This window comes from Bombus bifarius, unplaced genomic scaffold (genome assembly GCF_011952205.1).
Source record: "Bombus bifarius isolate JDL3187 unplaced genomic scaffold, Bbif_JDL3187 scf7180000009654_frag, whole genome shotgun sequence".
Lineage (NCBI taxonomy): Eukaryota > Metazoa > Arthropoda > Insecta > Hymenoptera > Apidae > Bombus > Bombus bifarius.
Window position 1 is genome coordinate 1 of NW_022885258.1, and position 20,114 is coordinate 20,114.

At 33.4% G+C, this 20,114-nt stretch overlaps 2 protein-coding genes and 1 long non-coding RNA gene across 5 annotated transcripts; 1 reads left to right on the plus strand and 2 right to left on the minus strand.

Annotated features, from left to right (window-relative positions):
• The first annotated feature begins 333 nt into the window (after positions 1-333).
• LOC117215475 (integral membrane protein DGCR2/IDD-like) lies at positions 334-10,156 on the plus strand. 3 transcript variants are annotated; one of them, XM_033461842.1, is made up of 4 exons: positions 334-471; positions 535-712; positions 1,804-1,952; positions 10,116-10,156. In XM_033461842.1, exons 2-4 carry the CDS (start codon positions 625-627, stop codon positions 10,140-10,142), a joined length of 264 nt encoding a protein of 87 aa, XP_033317733.1. In that variant the 5' UTR covers positions 334-471; positions 535-624; the 3' UTR covers positions 10,143-10,156. The 3 variants fall into 3 exon arrangements, with proteins under 3 accessions (XP_033317733.1, XP_033317731.1, XP_033317732.1); XM_033461840.1 differs by lacking the exon at positions 10,116-10,156 and adding an exon at positions 9,080-9,329; XM_033461841.1 differs by lacking the exon at positions 10,116-10,156 and adding an exon at positions 3,623-3,900.
• A 2,328-nt stretch (positions 10,157-12,484) lies between these two features.
• Positions 12,485-15,086, minus strand: LOC117215477. The gene is made up of 2 exons (XR_004489128.1): positions 15,046-15,086; positions 12,485-12,985 (listed from the first exon to the last, which is right to left on the minus strand). It is a non-coding gene; the product is annotated as an uncharacterized LOC117215477 (long non-coding RNA).
• Positions 15,087-16,822: 1,736 nt separating this feature from the next.
• On the minus strand, positions 16,823-17,521 carry LOC117215476 (omega-amidase NIT2-like). Its single transcript, XM_033461843.1, has 2 exons — positions 17,104-17,521; positions 16,823-17,016 (listed from the first exon to the last, which is right to left on the minus strand). The coding sequence occupies exons 1-2, from the start codon at positions 17,186-17,188 to the stop codon at positions 16,844-16,846; spliced, it is 258 nt and encodes an 85-aa protein (XP_033317734.1). The 5' UTR covers positions 17,189-17,521; the 3' UTR covers positions 16,823-16,843.
• Positions 17,522-20,114: the final 2,593 nt, after the last annotated feature.

The following is a 20,114-nucleotide window of genomic DNA, read 5'->3' on the forward strand; positions in this document are numbered from 1 at the left end:
AAACGGAGAGCGCTTTAAAAAGCTGGCGAACCGTGTGTTACCACAACGAGACACGCGGTGCTATTTGTCGCTTTAAATTGTGTCGCAACTCGTTTTTGAGATCTTTGCCAGGGACGCGTTAAAACACGCTGCAAATATATTTCTGGCTTTTCTGGGGTTTAACTGAAATATGACAAATAACGTTGTAAAACATATGTACTTATGACTTACAGAGTAATTGAGTGTACAAAATATAATAGCCAGCGATTTAGGGCTTTAAAAGATCAAAAGAAAAGAAAAGAAAAGAAAAGAAGAAAGATAATATGTTGCGGCAGTTTAAGTCGATCTAAGAAAATAGATAACGGGAGGGGGGGAGGGCAAAGCTAGTTAATCTGGAAAGAATCCAAGCGTCAATTTCAAGCATTTACAGAGAATCAAGCGGGCTGATTAAGGTCGTGAGTTGAGCAATTATCCCGCGTTAGGTTCAATCAGGTTAGTCCCACGCGAAATTGATCCAACCATGCGAAAACGAGTGTATTCTGATTTCTGTTGCAGATACTTCTGGCTATTGCAGTACTTACGTCACTGCAAAACTTCTTTTCTGATCCGCATCTGATCGCATCTGATCTGATTACAACTAAGAAGATGTATTGTTGGAGATTTTTTTTGAAAGTAATCATAATTGCGGTCTCCGTACCGCCTGTCCCTCTTTACGCTTTTCCGTTAAAGAATGGTAAGTTGATACTGATTAATTATGCGATCGAAATCCTATATAATGGCTACAAAAAATATTTGCATCATTATTCTCGTTTCCTAATGAATCGCTGTTTTAATCAAGTTTTATATTGCATCAAATTTCTGTAGTTACACGAAAGTACTAAATTATAGAAAACTTGATATGCACGGATTTAATTAACTGATAAAGTAGTCAATATATAGGCATTATTATTTATTATATTATATATTATAGGCATTATATATTAGTAATGTATATATACACTTTTGAATTTTAGCCTTCTATTATTCTTATATCCTTTAAACGTCATTTCAAGCTACAAGCGACTTTAACTCAAATAGCTCGATTTCAAGTTCTAACGTATACTGTAAAGCACACTTGCGAAGTGAAACAGTAAACACGATATGAAAACTCTCCCTCCAGTAAGAAATCGAATATCCAATTTCAATCGTGCTTCATCGATGAAGCATCAATGCTACGTAGAAGCATCGTGGCAGCCGCAATGCGGATCCGTTGAACAAAAATTTCCTGGCACGATCGTTTTCGTAACGCTATTAGCCGTTTCAGTATCAGGGATGTTTTAAAAATCCGTATCGGATTGTACCATGAAGCGCAATAGCGCTTCGTTTATTTATTTACGAGAAGTGCCGATCAACTCGATTGCACTGCTCTTTTTTTTGTCGAAACATACCGTTCAACGCGTTCACGCTTCACTTCATCAGCTATATCAGAAACGTTACACTAAAGAGTCAAAAGGTTGCCAAATATTCGTGCTTTACCTTTTGTTTGTGTGACGTTCTGTAATTGGTTTTTCAATTCAAGAGGTAATTTATACATTAGTTTTTTCTTTATTTGGTTTACGATTATTTGAAAGAAAAGTAATTACGAGAGGAAACTCTGATAGACTAGCGACAAGCTACGTTCGGAACCGAGCGCGTTGTGAATTGACAATCGTAACCAAACATCGCGACACAGTTCACCACACTACGCGTACAGCATGATCACGCTGAGTGGCGTTGAAACGGTTAACGTAACTGCGCGTACGACCGTCGAATGGCAAAGATATTCAAGCTGAGAATCGTTTTCAGATGCTACAAACAGCAGCTGTGTTGACTTTCATGGAGAAACCATTCGACATGCTCTTACGCTTGAGGACGGACTTTCGGTTTGCAGTTACTGCATCTGCTATAATTCGAGGCCGGACTGGTGCACGTCGATCGTATGCCACCCGCCCGAAGTGAGTATATGCTCATTACTTAAACACTTAACACAACCAGAGAGAAACTAAAGCACACCGTTAACGCTTGCACGCTGGTCGTTAAAGCACATGCTACGCGAATAGGGTACACAGCGATTCATCTAACTTGCCTTGAATTACTTTTACAAAGAGAAACATGGACAGGAATAATTTTTTGTTACGAGTCGTTTAATTTATTCGTTCGTTAGAACGATTGGTCTGACAAATTCAAAGTCTTGTTCCGTATAAATATTTTTAAACAAGCACGTCATAAGCTTTGTATATTTTTTTTATCGCAACGAAACTGTTCAGAGAAATGTTGAAATTATTAATTACAAAAGAAGACATTTACGTTGTAAAAATGTTAGCGAAAACATTTGTGAAAAAGTTACTTTGTTATAAATTCTACAAAAAGAAATATTGAAAATCACGCCCCATTTATTCAGTTGCACGTATGAAAAGTATTTTGCATTCGCGCAAAAAAATCCCTTAAGGATACATATTTTATAATAATTGGAGTGTCAAAGTTATTACGCGGATTGGCGTACCTTAACCACGTGCCTTTTAATGAAACTAGGTTATTCATTTGTTATTCGTTCCTAACTTTCAACTTTATGATTTTTGCGGAATAAAATTTTATATTCCGGTTCAGTTTATAAATGATTCATTTAGAATTTAATAAAATTAGAGTTACAGCAGTGCAATTTAATAAAGAACAAATAATCATTTGTACTTTATTAAAATGTTCTTTTAGCGTCTCGTTTTAATATTTCTCTAATAATATTTTGTTAACCGTTATATTTAAATGAAGGTTTTCAAAGCAGAGACGTACTTTAACGTAGGAAATGGACGTACATTTATAATGAGAATTCAGAAGCAAAAATATTTCATACAAAAATAAATATTCCCCATGTGTAAATAGCTACGTTATGACTTTTATATGTATCTAACGTTTTTCCATGCAAGGTAACGTATATTTGCTTCTTCGCTTCTTCGCTTCTGAGTAGTAAAACCTGGCATTCATGCGGCTGATAGGTAGTTACGCGCTGACAACGAAAAACATAAAATGAATAAAAAGCATGAGCCATCCTATAAAAAAAATAAAGCTGCTTTTATCTTTCATTACATATTCGTCAGAATATTGTTAATAAATATTTAAGTTCAGATTTCATAAATTATGAATTTAAATAATGATTTAAATAGATGCATAGGATTGGACATTTATTTATATATGTATCTGTGAACGCTTTTTGACATAAAATTTTTATAACGACTAAAATGACATATTCCGATATTAAATTAATTTGATGAGAATAAAAACTGAATTTTTTAAACGAGATTTTGTATGAAGTTACATTTATTGGGAGAAATTCATTCTTTTATAATATGATAAAACGAGACTCATAGTCTGTATAAATCATTTCATGGAATATTATGTGTATGTACATGTGTTCTACGCTTTTATTATAAAAATGCTAAATGAACATAACGATCAAATGCATCGACAAATGCATTGAACATATCGATTGTTATTTTGAAAAATTGATTATCTTTTATTTGTTTCGAACTACAAATTGATTGAGACATTCGTGTTTGCTAAATTGCGAATTTAACGCAATGAAGTCGTCTGAATCCCTTGCTAGCATGTAAATATAGCGTCGAATTAACAGGTCAATTACTTGAGGTTGGAACTGAAAGAAAGAGAAAGATGGAGGAGGTCTTGCCTTTGAATGCTGGACACTTCTAAAGCCCACAGTTCGCTGAAATTGCCAGAGAATTCAATTAAATGGCAAATTAAACCATTGAACTGAATCTGTTTCCAATCGTGAGCTTGGAGGTTCTACCCTTTGAATTTTTAAACCAGTCACCCTTCTTTTGTACGTATGGTAACGAATATAATTCATAAACTAATGAAGTGTGTAATTCAATTGAAAGCTCTTTTCACTGAATTCAGTTTAAACTAAGAAAAATGATATAATAACGAAATTATCAATTTACAATTTATAGAGCGTATACTTTATTCGAAAGTGAAGTTTATTACTGCAAATATTAGTTGGCTATTTATAGCCTGTTTGAAAAGGTGATTTAATTTCGATTGATTTTCGATAAGTTTTTGTTGGTTTACTCAGGTTAATTAATCTCTAATAAAATAGAAATACCAATCCGGTAGTATAATTGCTTTCTTGCTTATTACTTTTTTACTAATTAGCGATGCACGATTCCAGACCAGTAAATATTTTTCCATCGGGAGAAGTCAGGTCGAGAGATGCAAGATTTATACGCTCGTTCTGTCAGTTATCCCAGTGTCTGTTACGCGATAGAAAATGAACGAACTGAATAATAAATGCATTATCGGCATGAAGATTGCTTGATGTAGGCCACCGCTTTTTTTCTATCCTTCCGATACCATTTTTCTTTTTTCTTTCTTTTTTTTTTTGCGAAACACTTTGCTAGTCGTGAGAAGCAGCAATTCCCTTCTGCGAATCAATTACGGTTCACGAGAAATTGTATTATAGCCTGGAACGTATTCAAATTATCTTCAATTATTCTCGGCTGTTTCCATTTCCATTCGTCTCTTACGTAAGTACTCGTTTGATGTACGTACATAGTGAGACAATAATCGTTAACACCTTTAATGTCTTCAGTATTATAGAATAAGACGCGAAAATACGTTGAAACCTGACTTTTAGATTCGCGAGACTCTATAAGGCTTCGAAAGTCTCTTGTTTCAGGCCGAATAAAAAATTGTAGATGAAGAATTACATTGCGAGGTCTGTTAAGGAAAATTTTAAATCGTATCGTAAAAGCGATTCAGAACTCGAATTCATTTGTTGGAACGACGCCATGGGCAAAAGTAGATAATGGAAAATTTAATACGATACGATTTAAAACTTTCTTCCAAAGACCATTTGATAGCGCCGACGTAATCAAGAGTGTGACGATATTGCCAGAGACGTTTCTGCAAATAGAAGACTAACTGATTTACGAATTGCCGTAACACGATTGCCGCTGGTAGTATGGTTAGTAATCGCTTTATTGAATTTTCGCTTGATGTGACATCGTCGAGAGTTTCTAGCGAAATTCTTCTCCCTGTAAAACTATGTTTCTACAGCAATGGCTGTAATTTTCGAGTTACCGTTTGCGAAGAAATCTTTTTCTTTCTTACGTGTAATAGATTATTTTTAAGTTTTAAGTTTTAAATTACATTGGTAACCTTCTATAATTTATTACTCGAAGGTGGTAATTTTTTCTTAAATAGTTTGTTTTTCCTATAATTTATTATAATATATTTTACTACAGAATCCTCAAAAACATGATGTATGTATATATATCCTGAAATATTATCAGTCTATTGTCAAGTTATAGAACATTATGGAAATTGCCAATTAAAGTCATAAAAAACAAAAAATAAGGAAGTTCGTTAAAATATGTGATTTTCCAATCAAGATATAGAATTTATTCGAGTAATATAGATTACGGTAGAGATGGTGACGGTAACAATGAGTGGACTGACTCTTCGTGCGAAAACAAATTGGAAGCGCAGAGCGATGTATTGTTTCAGCGAATATCGATTTTAAAGCACGGTTTTAAAGTACGTGTGCGTTTGACTAGGTGTGTTAATTAATATTGCTGTCTGATTTTCGATATGTAAATACAATATCTACATATCTTTAAACTTATGATAATTGAACTAACAATTTTTTTAAATTTAAATTAATATTTATCCTTTTAAATGCAACAATTTTTTTTAATAATAACTTCACGCGTAAGTCAGCTGCGCACATATTTGATCGTTCTTTAAAGCTTGAATCTCTGCGAAGAGAAAAAATCTTTCAACCAACAAGAACTGGTTCTACGTTTTCTATCCATTTCCTTCCAGATAAATCTCTCTATCTAAAATCCTTATTTCCGTATTTCCTTGAAAAGGTTAAAGTCGTTTTGTATAAAATCCAACGTAGAGAAGAAGGAAGATCCGCAAAAGATTCTTTCAGCTTTCCCTATGTTTGAGCTCGAATCAAAGCAATCCTATTCCCAATAGGGTGACTATGCGTTTAACTTCTCATAGAATCTCTCTGATTCCGTGTGATACCTTCGGTGTTTTTGAAGTATGTAATTGATGTCGTAACGTCGACGCTTTGCAGTGCGAATTCAATTTTGAGTTGCAATTTCCCTGTTTGCGTGGCAAAAGCATAAAAAAGCATAAAATCGATAGCGCACCTTTCGATAAACACGTTTTCTTTGCTGATGGCGCACTGTAAATATAAATATTTGAATAAATATCGCGAATTTCATGTTGCTAAAAGATTTATACTATTTATTCGTAAATAACTGTTGCATATGTTTAAGTTGAAACCACTGCATTAGGTCTTTTTTCTTGTTTAAAATTATTTGTATTGGTAAATTGAATGAAAGTTCTAACATGTAATTTGTTCTTCTTTTATAAATAGTTTACAGAGGATAAAGCGTGGGTAACTCACGACTGTCGCGATCATGACACTATACATACCTATGTATAGCACGTATACTAAGCTAACTAAAATAGCAAGTCAGAAAAATGGAAACTTAGGAAAATCTAAAGGAAGATAAAACGTTCGAGCCTTGCCAGGAATATAAGATGCTAAGTAATCTTCCTAAGTAATCTCCTCCAGCTTTTTCTAGTTTGATCAATAATTATTAGTACATGTTAGGAAAATAAATAGAATTTTTGTTCTCAAGCGAGGTATAATTTAAATTTTGTATGTACACAAAAATGTTAAATATCTGTAATAAACATGGTATAATCAATTTTTTTTACATAAAATTATACTGTATAGGCTATTGTTATTTAAACATTTTAAATTGGACGAAGGAAAAAAATGACGCAAATAAAACGTAGGACATTTTAATTAAAGAGACTAATATAGAGATTTATCTACTTAACTGTGATTAAATCATCTCCACTTAACGCTCTACCTCTTCTATTAATTATGCTTCGTTAAACTATGATTACAGAGGATGGGTTTTTTGATAAAATGACATTCTGACAAATATATATAGATCGATATATATAGATATAGATAGACAAATATATAGATTCTTACAACAGTAGTTATGAATGAACAGTAGTTATTGTATCAATTCCGTTCTTCAGAAGCTTCATTTGTGAAAAGACAATTCGCCAGAATATGGATTCACTGTAGTTATAGCTATAGGATTTCAATCTAGTTGACAGACTTGCTTTACGTAGAGAATATCTGTCTCTTGTTCTACCTTATCGCGATTCTCTCCTCATCTTATACGCTTTGTCGAGCAAAGTAATATTGGCATATATCTCGGCTCTGGTTACAATCATTAGTTTCCGCCTAAACGGTTAGAATCACATAGCTCGCGCTCTACTCTCGTTTATTCAACATTCAGGCCATATGGTCGCATGCGACGAGTTTTATGTTAATTCCGACCGATTACAATACCTTTCTTTCGTTTACAAGGAACGACGAGACTGGCAGTTGCGTGATTTCCAATGCAAAAGCCGCGATATCTGCACGATAACCTAACCTCAACCGATTTTGTTGTACTATTCTTATGTGGACTTCGTTTGTACCACTTTCGTAACAAAAATAGAATACGTAGAACACAGCATTCCGTTATGCGATATTGTCGATTCCTAACATCCGAAAAATCAGAGATAATTTTTTCCCTACAGTTGTACATTTGTGTGAAAAATTACGAACGTAAAGTTGTTTGGTGCATGCACAGTCCTCCCCTATCCTGCATTTGCGTGGACATGCTAGAAAGATTCACTTTTCCACGGTGAAACTGTATGTATTATAATTTCATTTTTACAAAGGTCGAACATCCTACTATGCATAAATTTAATATTAATATAAGCAGGTTTCGTGTTAAGTATTACATCTGACGTATAAGCACACGTGTGTACGAGCCTTGGTTTTAAATGTCTTATAGTAGACACCGAAAAGATTATTCAGTTGGATATCTGACTCAACATCAATATTTTACTAGGAGATAACATGTTAAGAACACGTTGGTGGATGGCATGGGAGATGATGAATGAAGACATACTTCTGTGAGATACATAAAATAGTAGTCAGAACGTATTTTGGCGCTTGGGGACAGTGATACTGTCGCTGGTGATACTGTCATACACCTCCATTTATAAACTTTCGAAAATCGATGTGACCTTCAAACTTTAGTGTATTCTGTTTCACAGCACAAAATGTTTCCGAAACGTACGTTTATTGTTACAATGAACTTGACTAATGGCTCTGAAATACTATCCTTGAAAAAACAATGGGCGAATTGGAGCAAAGAAAAGAAGGAAATAAACAAAGACCTTGTTGGTTCGTAAAAATAAAATATGCTACAGGAAAAACTTTTTCCAACGGATTGAGATGCGACAAGCTTTAAAAGCTATGACGCGAATCGAGCGTTTGTCTACAAAAGCGCATTTTCGGTGGATATATAGATATACATGTATATGTGACGAAATATACTAAAGCAATATTGACCCTTTGTCGCTGAAAGTATCAAACTACAAAACTTCCTTTCAAATTTTCAGAATAAGGAAATCAGGATCATGATAAATAATTGGAACATAATTAAAAATAATATATCTTCTCTATAAGATAATGAATACATTGGTTCATTTAATTTTTATGGATATTCAAACGCTTCTGTGAAATAAAACGTCAAGATTATAGAGTATAAAATTCATAGCTATGAAATAACTAAAACTCTGATGTATTATTAAAGATATACGTTAGGTTGTATGTAGTGATACATACAAAGATTACATGTACAAACCCATAATTAACACAATGCTACCGCAACTATTCTGCAATCTACCTTGCCCAAAACACTCTTCCAGTCACCTCCAAACTCTTCAATTCTCTCCACCTAACCACCCACAAACCATTCACAAACATGCAATTCTCGACAAAAGAAGAACTTATCGTCAGTTGTCCTTAACATCTCGTTCATTCATTTGGTCCCTATCCCCCTATTTCCTCCCACTGCGATGATCGCACTACATTTTTCCACGTCTCTATTCTATTCTCTGGATGACCTGAATTCTCGAGCAGTCGAGTGACGATTGATCTGTACAATTGATCGATTTCTGTTTATTACAGCCATGCTGGAAATTTCGCTTTGGAAAACGATGTTGTGAGTTTGAATGCTTGGACCACATGAAAAACATTACCGGAACGGGTGAAATTTATGTCCTTGAGGATATGATATTCTCCAGCTCCTCGACTCATGAACAAACTCTACTCTGGGCGATGAGCTCAATGGTGCTGTTGCGGCTATTCTAATTTTTCAACAAGGATCCAGATGGCGCCGTTGACGAAATTCAATCATTATAAACGTCAACGATCAACATCAGCCATCAGGCAATTTCATATTTGTGACTTATTTCTTCTGTGTTATTTCTTCTAATTTTATTGTTAGTTCTTCAATTTGTATTCCAAAAGATTGAACTCTTTTTACGTGCGTGTATGTTTTTCTTTTTTTTGTAACTCGTCGAGTTGCAATTCTAATTTTCGCACTTCCTCCTTCATGTCCTCTATGTGCTTCTCGAACTCTTGTGTCGTCCTGTCTTTGTCGGAACATTCTACTTGAAGATCAGCGAGTTGATGCTCGGGATCGTAATTCAATTTTTGGTCGTTAGCAGTAATAAGCTCACGTAACTTCACTTTTGAACTTGATCTTGTTTGGTCTTGATTGTGTTTTCGTGGTGCTTGTGGTGTTCTAAAAGTAATCGTCACGTTGCTTGCATTTTTAGTGCACATTGATACACTGCACTCTGCAGTTCTGTCTGTACATTTTCTTCTTTTCCTTTACTCCTCTTTCTCTTTCTAATGAATTCTTTTTATTCCGTAAAATAGTTTTTGTATATTCAATTTTGTTAAGTGCAATCCTTATTTCTGATAACTTACTTTTATTAGATAATTCTTGTGAAACTTCTACTACATCTTCCATATCATTTTGAGTGCGGCTCCTACCTTCAGTAAATTTAATATCTTGAACCGTATCATTAATTTCAATAGCTCTTTCGGTATCAAGTAAATCGCACTTATTATTTAATATACCTTTTGAATTGACTTCTGTCTCTGTATCTTCTTCGAGTTTTCTTCGTTCTTCTAATCCACCCTTCTCATTTTCTAGGATCTTCCTTGTTGTTACGCCGCCTAAAACATCTGCACGCCAGCCCGCGCCAGCTCGAGCCACCGGACAACAACCGGCCTGCGTAACGTCACTTCGACCCTCAATAAACCTAAGGACCCACCATAACTTTCACTTCCCTGTATTGTTTCGCCATGTGTCTTCAATGCGTCAGGTCGGGCCCATCAATGTGTCATCGGTCTTTTCAAGTGCATAGTTTCGTGGAAAAGACCTACGTGACCCTGGCCACGAGCGTCTGCGGAACACGTGTGCGGTGGGCCTAGGAAAAGGGCAATAGAATGCGACAATAGTTAGTCGAGGAGCAGAGTGCGAGTCGAGAAACAGAGTGCGAGTCGAGAAGCCGAGTGCGAGTCGAGCGGAGACGGAGGTTGCGAGTGGCGTTGCCGAGAGAGTGTGGATTGCGCTGTTTTCTGTACGTTTGGTATGAATAGTTCAAGTTAAGCCACAATCGTCTTTTCTGTCTGATTAACATCTCTATTGTCCACGTTTTGTAAACATATTACATCACGATATTACATACATCTTCTCTCCTAAATATATTATAGTGCTAAGTCCATTAATACATTAATTTCCATTATAAGAGCCCTGCTCTAGCGTACATATCTATCACATCTTCGTGCGACAAGTTGTTGACTATTTATTTCTCTACGTCAGTGTAATCTAAGTGTTGGAAATATATAATTTATAATTCAGTGAATCACAGTGTTATACAAACTCAATCACCCCTATTATCGTCTCTCCTCGCGGTTACGTCTCCCCGCAATTGGTCGGAATTTACACTTGTATTTTCATCTTCTTTAACTTCGACTTTATCCGATCTCCTAGGTCTGCCTCTATGTTTCGCTTCATCAGTTGCTATTATTACACCCGTTACTGCATTATCATTTTCTACAGATTTATACCTATCGCTATCACTAGCTGTGTTCGTTAAAAGAACTTCCCTTCGTTGACGAACTTATCAGTTGTTTCGTTTTCACTATCTGAAATTGATTTTTGTTTAACACCTCTTTTTTCTTCTTTGGCAAATTTATTTTCTACATTTTCCGATGCCTTTTGTTTATTAATTATTTCAGACTTGTCTTCGATTAATTTCGTCTTTAAAGCGCTTCGCAAAATTTTATTTGTGTTTGATTGTCTGGTTTGATTATAAACAATTTCTTCAAATTTTGGCGAAGTAGCAGGCTTTGCAGCAACATTATAACGACTGCTCCGTTTACTACTATCTAACATAGATGGAGATGGATTCTTGTCATCTTTATTCTCTAAAGACTTCTCTTGTGTATTAGCATCTAAATTTCTCGACATAAGATCTGCTGAAGTTTTTGATTCTGTAGTGTCACACGCATTTTTCGCTGTCATCATTTGGTCTTCTTCTATAAGCAAATGTTCATTATTGTAAGCATTATCTCTTGCTTTTTGTATGGATTCTAATGATATATTTTGTTCAACGTTGTCTATTGATTTTGTATCATTTTCAGCAGTTGATTTACTAACTGCTTCTAATTCCTTCGTTTCAATTTGGTTTTCTTTATTTGTATCGCCGTCCAAAATATTTCTCATTGAAATATTATCCTTCTTGTTATGATCTTTTTCTGCTTCTCCTAAACTTTTACTTTTTTTGTCAAACCATTCTTGTAAATTTTGAGTATCTTGTGACGAAGATGGTGACAAATCATTATACAATACTGCAATATCTTCTTTCCTTCGTTTCACAGACTCTTTCTGGTATTCTGTTGAGCTATTGACATCAAACATTAAGTCTGTTTTAATGAAAATATAATCCTGTGAAGCGGTGTCAATTGATACTTTCTTTTCATAAGAATGTTCTACATTAGACTGCAATTCTTTTGAAAATTCTTTCAAAACCATTTCTTCATTTCCTACAGTAACGTCTGTTTTCTCCAAGCTTTTGTTCAAATTATTAGAAACTAAACTACCCTGATAACTCCGACTAGTCGCTGCTTTAATAGTCTCCTTTAACAGTTTTCTTAACTTGATTTCGTTCTGCTTCTGCATAGCGTCTAGTATGGCCCGAATACTTGGATCCACACCAGTAGCCATAGCCAAGCCGGTGAAAATTATCCTTTGTTCCGTGGTATATATAGGGTAAAACGAATGGTAGACCGCAGCATAGTGGTTTCCAACGATCCACACTTGTTCTAATTCCTCACTCAACGTCTTTCGTGTCCATTGACGTAGAAAAAAGTAAGTTATTGTAATATCGGAATATATTAAAGGTGTAATTTTGTCCGATTAATATTGGTTAAATGCGTTAAAGTGAAATGTTATTTACCTATTCAAGATAGCAAAGTAAACATACCATATAGAGGATTTACTACTGTTAACACTCGGTATTCTCGTATTCAAAGTATTTAACCAAATAATTTGGGAATCCAGCGGACGAGCTTGTATTTAATATGATTATATTTAATATAACAACTTTACTCAATATACGCGTAGGATTTTAAATGTCATGAGGGTTGCAGCGGACTCAATTTTAATGTACCTCGATATCTTAGCTTCTTATAATATCCTAATAAAATGTTATTTATCGATTACAATTGTCCTGTCGTATTTTATAGTGTTTGCTTTATAAATGTGAACTTTATTCAAAAAGAGTTCATCGATGATTATCCATTACAGGTTGTTAATAAACCTGAATTATGCACAAAGGAATTGCCGTTAATAACTTAAGATTCTCTGCCCGTCGTACAGGGTACATATAGTAATTATTCTCGACGATCGTAACGTTTAAGTCCAATTCGAGCTTATAGTCCCATGCGAGTTAAACAACGACAATAGTTTGAATTTCTATTTGTTCGTTTGTCGTCTGTTTATACCCGGAGCACCTGCTGTAAACCAATACAAAATTTATTAGATCTGTGGCGGATCGGTATCAACAGGACGCCGACAGGTCGAGGCATCAACGCGGCGCAACACCTCCCGGGCGATCCGCGGGTACCAACCGCCAACACTAGAGGGCTACGACGACAACGAGTCTGTCTGTCTAACTCGCTAGCGGTCGAATATACGAGCGATTGATATAAATACCGCACCTAGCGAGACTCCCTCTACGTCTAAGGCAGGGACTACCGGGCATAGCCTTACTGACGAGTCCACCGGTAGTCCCGGGACGAAACGCACTCTCACTCTCTTTTCATCCGCCTCAGATCTATAAATAACACATATAAAACTTATTAATTTATAATTAATATAAAATAGGAGAGCACGAAACTTCCTATTTTATGGATATGTTAAATCTTTGTAAAAAATACCATATCATTAGTATCATTTTAATCGTTCTAAAGGATTTAGCCGCATAAAGCTGTGACCCTTGGAAGAATCGATGTTCACGCGTGACAAATTGAAATTGTGCGAAGGTTCCGGTACGAACATCACAAGCCGAACACCGATACCAGGGGCACAGGCACATGTTCTGGGTTCATTATATATTTATAAAGGGCTGACGATTCAGTGGATGGTCCGGGTAAATTTAAATTGTAAATGAACGCATTGCTGGTTTCAAGTAAAAGCCTGGATAAGAGCGGATATGGTATGAGAGTCTGTCGTGGAAAGGGGAACAGGCCGCTTTTATTTGTAAAGTTTGAATCTCCTCGATATTGAAGATGTTGAAGCTGCAAGTATGTATTTCATTTTAATCAATTCGAGACCGAGATTTAATTGTAAGACGATACCTAGGTGTCGGTACGATCTGAATGTTTAGTTGGAATGATTCTGTGTTTTACTCTCTCCAGGGTATCCTTTTCATACTTTGATTTTAAATCGATGACAATCTTAAATAGTATGCCTCATATTTTTAAAATATAAAATTATATACTATGTTATTCTATAATGTATTATGTACAGTTATATATATATATATATATATTATATTATTTATTATATATATATATATTATATTATTTATTATATATATATATTATATTATTATATATATGTATAATAATTCTATATTGAAAAAAATATGAAATTAACATGATATATACATTACTACATAAGTTATATATAAAATATGTATATTATACCCTTGCCTACTGACTGATATGAATTTCTTTCGGTCTCGAATGCGTTAAAAGAGAGCGCAAAGAAGTCGAAATTACTTATTGTAATTAGTAAAACGACCTCTTTAAGTCTTTCATCGAGACAGACAATCTACAGGTATTAATCGACCAATTTCTCCAAGCTGATAACTTCGAATTGATGTTTATATATAAGAAGTGTTATGTGTTAATCTGTCTAAATGTTTAAAAGGTGTTATAAATTAAATGTTGTTAAACGATACGTAATTGCCTTTTGATCGTAAATTTTACTATTAAGGGGTCTTTTATGTATGCGTAATCATTGTGAATTATAACAATTTATGTGATCGATATTAAAGGTGTTTAAAAGCATATTATTATTATATATTATTATTCTATATTATTATTCTCCTATATTATTATCCTATATTATTATAGCATTCCTATATTATTATAATATCCAATTACATGTTGATACACAAGATATACAGATTATTATTTATAACGTTTTAGTTTTCTTAATTGAGTCATTCATTTAGTACAAATGATAAGAAATTAGTAATAATTCACAAAAAAAGGATATTATAGTAGAAATATTATAAAAAAACATTTTCTGTTTTAGTGTAGAGTTACTCCTTCTTACAGACAGTGTCGTACAAATCTGTACGTCTCTGAGAAAATGTAGGTATCTGAGCTCTTACTTCCTCAACAACTTTTAGATCTGATAGAAAAAAGAAACATACGAAGTAATAAGTAATGCTTACTAATAAATTCAACAAATACAGAGGAAGATGGCTAAATCGATAAATTAACGAGACTAAAAATTAATTACATCATGGGTCTCTCGCTTTTAATTTTAAGCTGTAAATTACCGATATCGGTGACTGCCATATTCTCTTGAGTTTCCAAATCGTAAAGAATCTTTCCCCAGGGATTGGTCAACTGTGTATGCCCCCATGCGACGTAACTTGCTGAAGGAACACGAGCCGGTGATATGCAAGCAACGTATAATTGATTATCATTCGCTCTGGAACGCTGAAGTAATGACCAGTGCAGTGGTCCAGTGGTCATATTGAATGCCGCTGGATATATCAGCATTTGGCAACCTAACCCAGAGAAGCAGGAAATATGAAGCCACCGAATACCAATTAACTTCGTAGTTGCACGGTTCACATTCCATCATTTCTGAATATGCGAGGACAGTCCTCTTATTGTGCTTTTAATTCTTTTATTTGTTTCATTTTCAGCAAATATACTGGTTTTTTAAATTAAGCTTCTTTTTATACAGAGTTACAGATTATATTAATTTTATATAGAATATATTTAAGAAAGATATTTAATTTTTTGCTAGTTAAGTATTGATCGATTAAATTACTGTACCTTTGTTCCGATAAATGCGTGCCATTTCCTCGAATCTAATATCATAGCAAATGCCAATACCTATTTTGCAGCCCTTCACATCGAACGTCGTTAGGGAGTTACCAGGACCGAGTGAACCACTCTCTCGAAAAGTAATCTTATTAGGAATGTCGATGTCGAATAGATGTACCTAATAACATAAAAATGTAGTCGCTAATTCTATTGCTGCAACTTTTGTAATTTAATATCAAAGTTACCAACTCCTAAACTTTAATTATTTTTTATTTAATAACTGACAGCGTTTTTATCACTTTCTTTTATTAAAAAATCTTATCATTTAATAATGTTTAAAAAGGAGAAAAAATAAGTATAATAATATTTTAAGTATGTGAAAAATTTATACAACAACAAACACATTACAACAAAAATGGGCGTTTCCCGTATCATAACGTATTTTATAAACCGTAAATTATAGAATTGGTTATAGTATACGTATGTACATATGTATATTCCTAAATTATTCCTAGATAGAGTCACTTTCTTCACCCCAATATTTTCAAATTCAAAGCCATAAAGGAATATATTATTTACCTTTCGGTGCTTTGCTATCAAAGTTCCATCGGGACCCCAAATAGTACAGGTATTGTACAATTTATCGCCCTCTATTTCAGGCATCGTACCACCAACTACATAGATGTTGTTTTCTTTAGCTGCGTTCGATGAAGCAACGCTCGTTTCACCATCAGGAATACTCTCGTCGTATTTTGGAAAGTACTCTGCATTGCAATATTTCAATTAATGAAAAATAACTGTCTTTTGTTCCAACCATAAATTAAATTGAAATGTTTGTCAGTTTTTTATTTTCTAAATTATCAAAATAACTAAGTTTTATATTTCGACTTAATTAAATATGCAATTACTTAGCGAATAGTATATATAATAAATTGTTTCTACAGGTTCAAAATGAAAAATGAATATTTAGAAATATTTACTTACGACAATGCTATTTGTGTTAGCATCAGTGGCTTGTTACTCAACGACTTTGCTAGTACTTTTTGAAACATAAAGTTAGTTTTCAATTAACACTTATACTAGAGGCGGAATTATAAATGCAAAATAATTGATAATACTAATTTATAAGTACCCAATTATTAGTATCTTAAAAAATATATTTATACAAAAATCACGATAATCATGAAAATGGGGAAATCCTATATTCTCGACTCAATTCACAATCTTTATGGAAGTATAAACGGTAAGGTAATTTATTTACTTTTACTTTTTCTATATAGTTGTTACACACATGGTAAATTATTGAAAAAAAAACAAATTATTACGTATTCCATATGGTGAATTAAAGCATTCAGGAAGAGCTATAATATCAGCATTGTGCTCTTTTGCGCTAGAAATGTAGGAAACTGCCCGCTCTACATTTTTGCGTTTTACTTCATTTACTTCAAGTTGTACCAACGCCAAGCGAAATGCTAAAATGTTGGAAAAGTTAAATACATTCGGTTATATATTTCCCATACTTTTTATCTATAAATACTTTTTACATAGTGAATACTTACTCGACATCGTCCGCACTACTTGTTTAGCGATGTTTGTAAGTATCATAATGTTGAGGTTATGTATGGTACTACTCAATATCAACATTACGTAAGCAATACGCAGGGATTTTTAATAATTCTTGGTAAAGTTTAGGACATTAATTTTGATGTAATTGTAAACATTATTTGTTCACAATTTGTTCATTTACTTTGCAACAAAAAGAACGCATCTGCAAGCGTGTTAATCGGATAACGACGAACTTCATTTCGCAAACACCGACACGTGAAACATTTTGAAGTTACGTCGACGCGAGAGTAATTGGTTCCCTTAAATTACTCAATTTCCATTTCTTTCGCCATGTATATTCGAGTATTGCATTTGAATTGCAGAGCAGTCGAAAGTAGAGGAGCACCTCGCCGATATATCGACAGGAACATGAATTTTTTTTCATAGGGCGAATATTTTTCCATTGAATTATTAAACCGAGTCAAATTTTCAAACTCGACCACTTAATTTAATCGTTTTACATAAAACATTTCAATCTTTTTTCTTCTAAATACTTTACCTATATTTCATCTGGCTGAATATTCCATATTTTTAAAGCTTGTTGATAATTACAAATACGTAATTATCATTCTGAAGCTAGAAATTTGAAATAAAATTGCTCTGCGTGAAAGGAAATAATTCAACGTTTTATATATTTGCTGTTAAAATGATATAATAAGTTTCAGTAAAATAGCTTCACTAAAATTTGTGGTTTTTTCCTTTTCTATTTTTTTTTTTTTTTTTTTTTTATTTTATGTGTTCAAGGGCGAACGTTCCCTCTCATTTCTTGTATTTTTATGAGGAATTTAGCCTTTTTACACCACGAGAGTCTCAACGTTTTCATTTTCACGCCTACGCTACGCTCGTTAAACACGTTCTAATGAGACCATGTGCTAACATTGCGAGTTTTATTATTTTCGCACAATAATTTATCATTTTAGATTTCAAATATTACATTCATACATTTTTCGTTGTAAATTTCTTTCTCTATTTAAACAATTTACCATTGTTGCTACAATAAATCAATTAATTAAATTAATTGATCAGTTTAAACTTAAAATATCATTTCACAAGTTTTCGTCACTTGAATCTAAAAACAACAGAAAACGGTATACCCGCATCATACGTAGAAAGGAGATTAAAACGCTAGAGTGATCATATTCAACGATCACAAAACGATAATAGGACATTGTGTTTCTTCTGAAGGGCATGAAATTGTCAGGAGATTATGCCATAAATGAAATTGGAAGCTGGCTGGTCAAAGGGATTAAACTCGGTTAAACTCAATTGTGCTATATTGCACAAAGACTTGAGAACTGCTACCAAATATCTACTAGCTTAAAGGTGTGCTGATTACACCTTACAAATTGTAATTATATTTCAAATACAATCTCCTAAGTAATAAGTAAATTAAATTAATACTTTACCTAGAATCTGTGATACATTAATATAACAAAAATACATTTCTTAAATTATTCATTAATTTGCAATGTAATTAGAATATTATCTTTATTTTCTGGTGTCTTTATTATTCTTAAAAGATACGCTGCTTGTTTGCAAATTTAACACTACGTATGCTATTAATAAATCATTTTATATTTAATTTTGCAACCTTCAATCATTGTTAAAATTGATTGATAATACCGTTGGTTAATAGAAATTTGAAAATGCTCTCGTTTCCACTCGATTAAAAGGTAATTGCACAAACTGTCACAGTGTTGACTACAAATCACGTGTGTCGTTCTATTAAATTTATACACAATAGTATTTATTCTCGTTTTAATTTAAAATGAAATATGTTATTGTATGAATAGCAGAATGTTCAAATAATTGAAACAACTTTTTGTCCTCTAATTAATGATTCTCATTTAAAAAAATTTAAGAATTTTAATCAAGAAGATTTTGAAGTCTCGATCTAAAATGACCAAGGATTGAAACAGAGAATATTTTGATGCCAACAAATACATATTCTTCAGATATGAAACAAATGTGATAATAAAAATCGGTGTACATGAATGAATGTTGAAATATTGGAAAATTGTATAATTATATCCATTCTCTGTTGCGTTTAGATGTTTCAATTAATGTTTCATCAGAATTTTTATCGAATATTTTAGAGGTACTGGCTGTAAGGTTTTTTTTAAAATTAAAATTAAAATTAAAATTAAATGTAAGAACAGATTCAAAGTATAACATTTAAAAATTTGTGGTTATAAAATTTACTTGTATGTCATAATTATGTAAGTGAATTAATCTCATAATTAATTAAATGAATTTATTCTATGTGAGTAAATTATATTTATCTATAATAAGTCTTAACTTATTATTAATAATCAGCTAACATTGCATAATACTAAGTAAAGTAACTGAAAATTCTCGACGTGAGAATTAATTATAATTTCAACAAGAAAATAAAAAAGAAAAGAAAAGAAAAGAAAAAAGAAAAAAAAATTCTATGTAAGTGATTGTTCTATGTAAGTAATTCTATGTAAGTGATTTGGGGCTCGGCCAGTACCTTGTCCTTCTTTGGGATATTCCGAATTATCTGTCCTCTCCGAGCTGCAAATCTGATATCTCAGATGTTAGGGAAACCCCCTGGCCGGTAAGGCACGATAGACAGATGAGACTAAACGGCTGGTGGAGAGGGCAATCATCAACAGAGGGTCACACCGTGCGGATACAATACTGGGGTCTCAATAAAATCTTACAACCGTGGTGTTCAGAACATCAAACTCTGTTTGCATACACCCGGTGCACATAAAGTGTCAAATTACACTAACACTGGATTTATTGAACCTCTTTCACCTTGACCAGTGGCTCTTTAGTTTATGATTTGCAACAGAATCCCTGCATCAACGCAGGTTCACGAAACATACAACTTCACGCACCAAATATCGATTACAGTCAATCGACACTAACAATCAGTAATTTGTCTGCGAGATGCTCCTCTGGAAGTTTTAACTATATATATTCCGGTTTTAACTAT

Excerpts from the sequence above, each read along its gene's own strand:
- LOC117215476 (XM_033461843.1), bottom strand. The coding sequence starts at position 17,188 with ATGTTGATATTGAGTAGTACCATACATAACCTCAACATTATGATACTT. Across the intron at positions 17,017-17,103 it reads AGTAGTGCGGACGATGTCGA|CATTTCGCTTGGCGTTGGTA; the intron begins GTAAGTATTCAC and ends CCAACATTTTAG.
- LOC117215475 (XM_033461840.1), top strand. The coding sequence starts at position 625 with ATGTATTGTTGGAGATTTTTTTTGAAAGTAATCATAATTGCGGTCTCC. Across the intron at positions 713-1,803 it reads CGCTTTTCCGTTAAAGAATG|ATGCTACAAACAGCAGCTGT; the intron begins GTAAGTTGATAC and ends AATCGTTTTCAG. Across the intron at positions 1,953-9,079 it reads TCGTATGCCACCCGCCCGAA|CCATGCTGGAAATTTCGCTT; the intron begins GTGAGTATATGC and ends TGTTTATTACAG.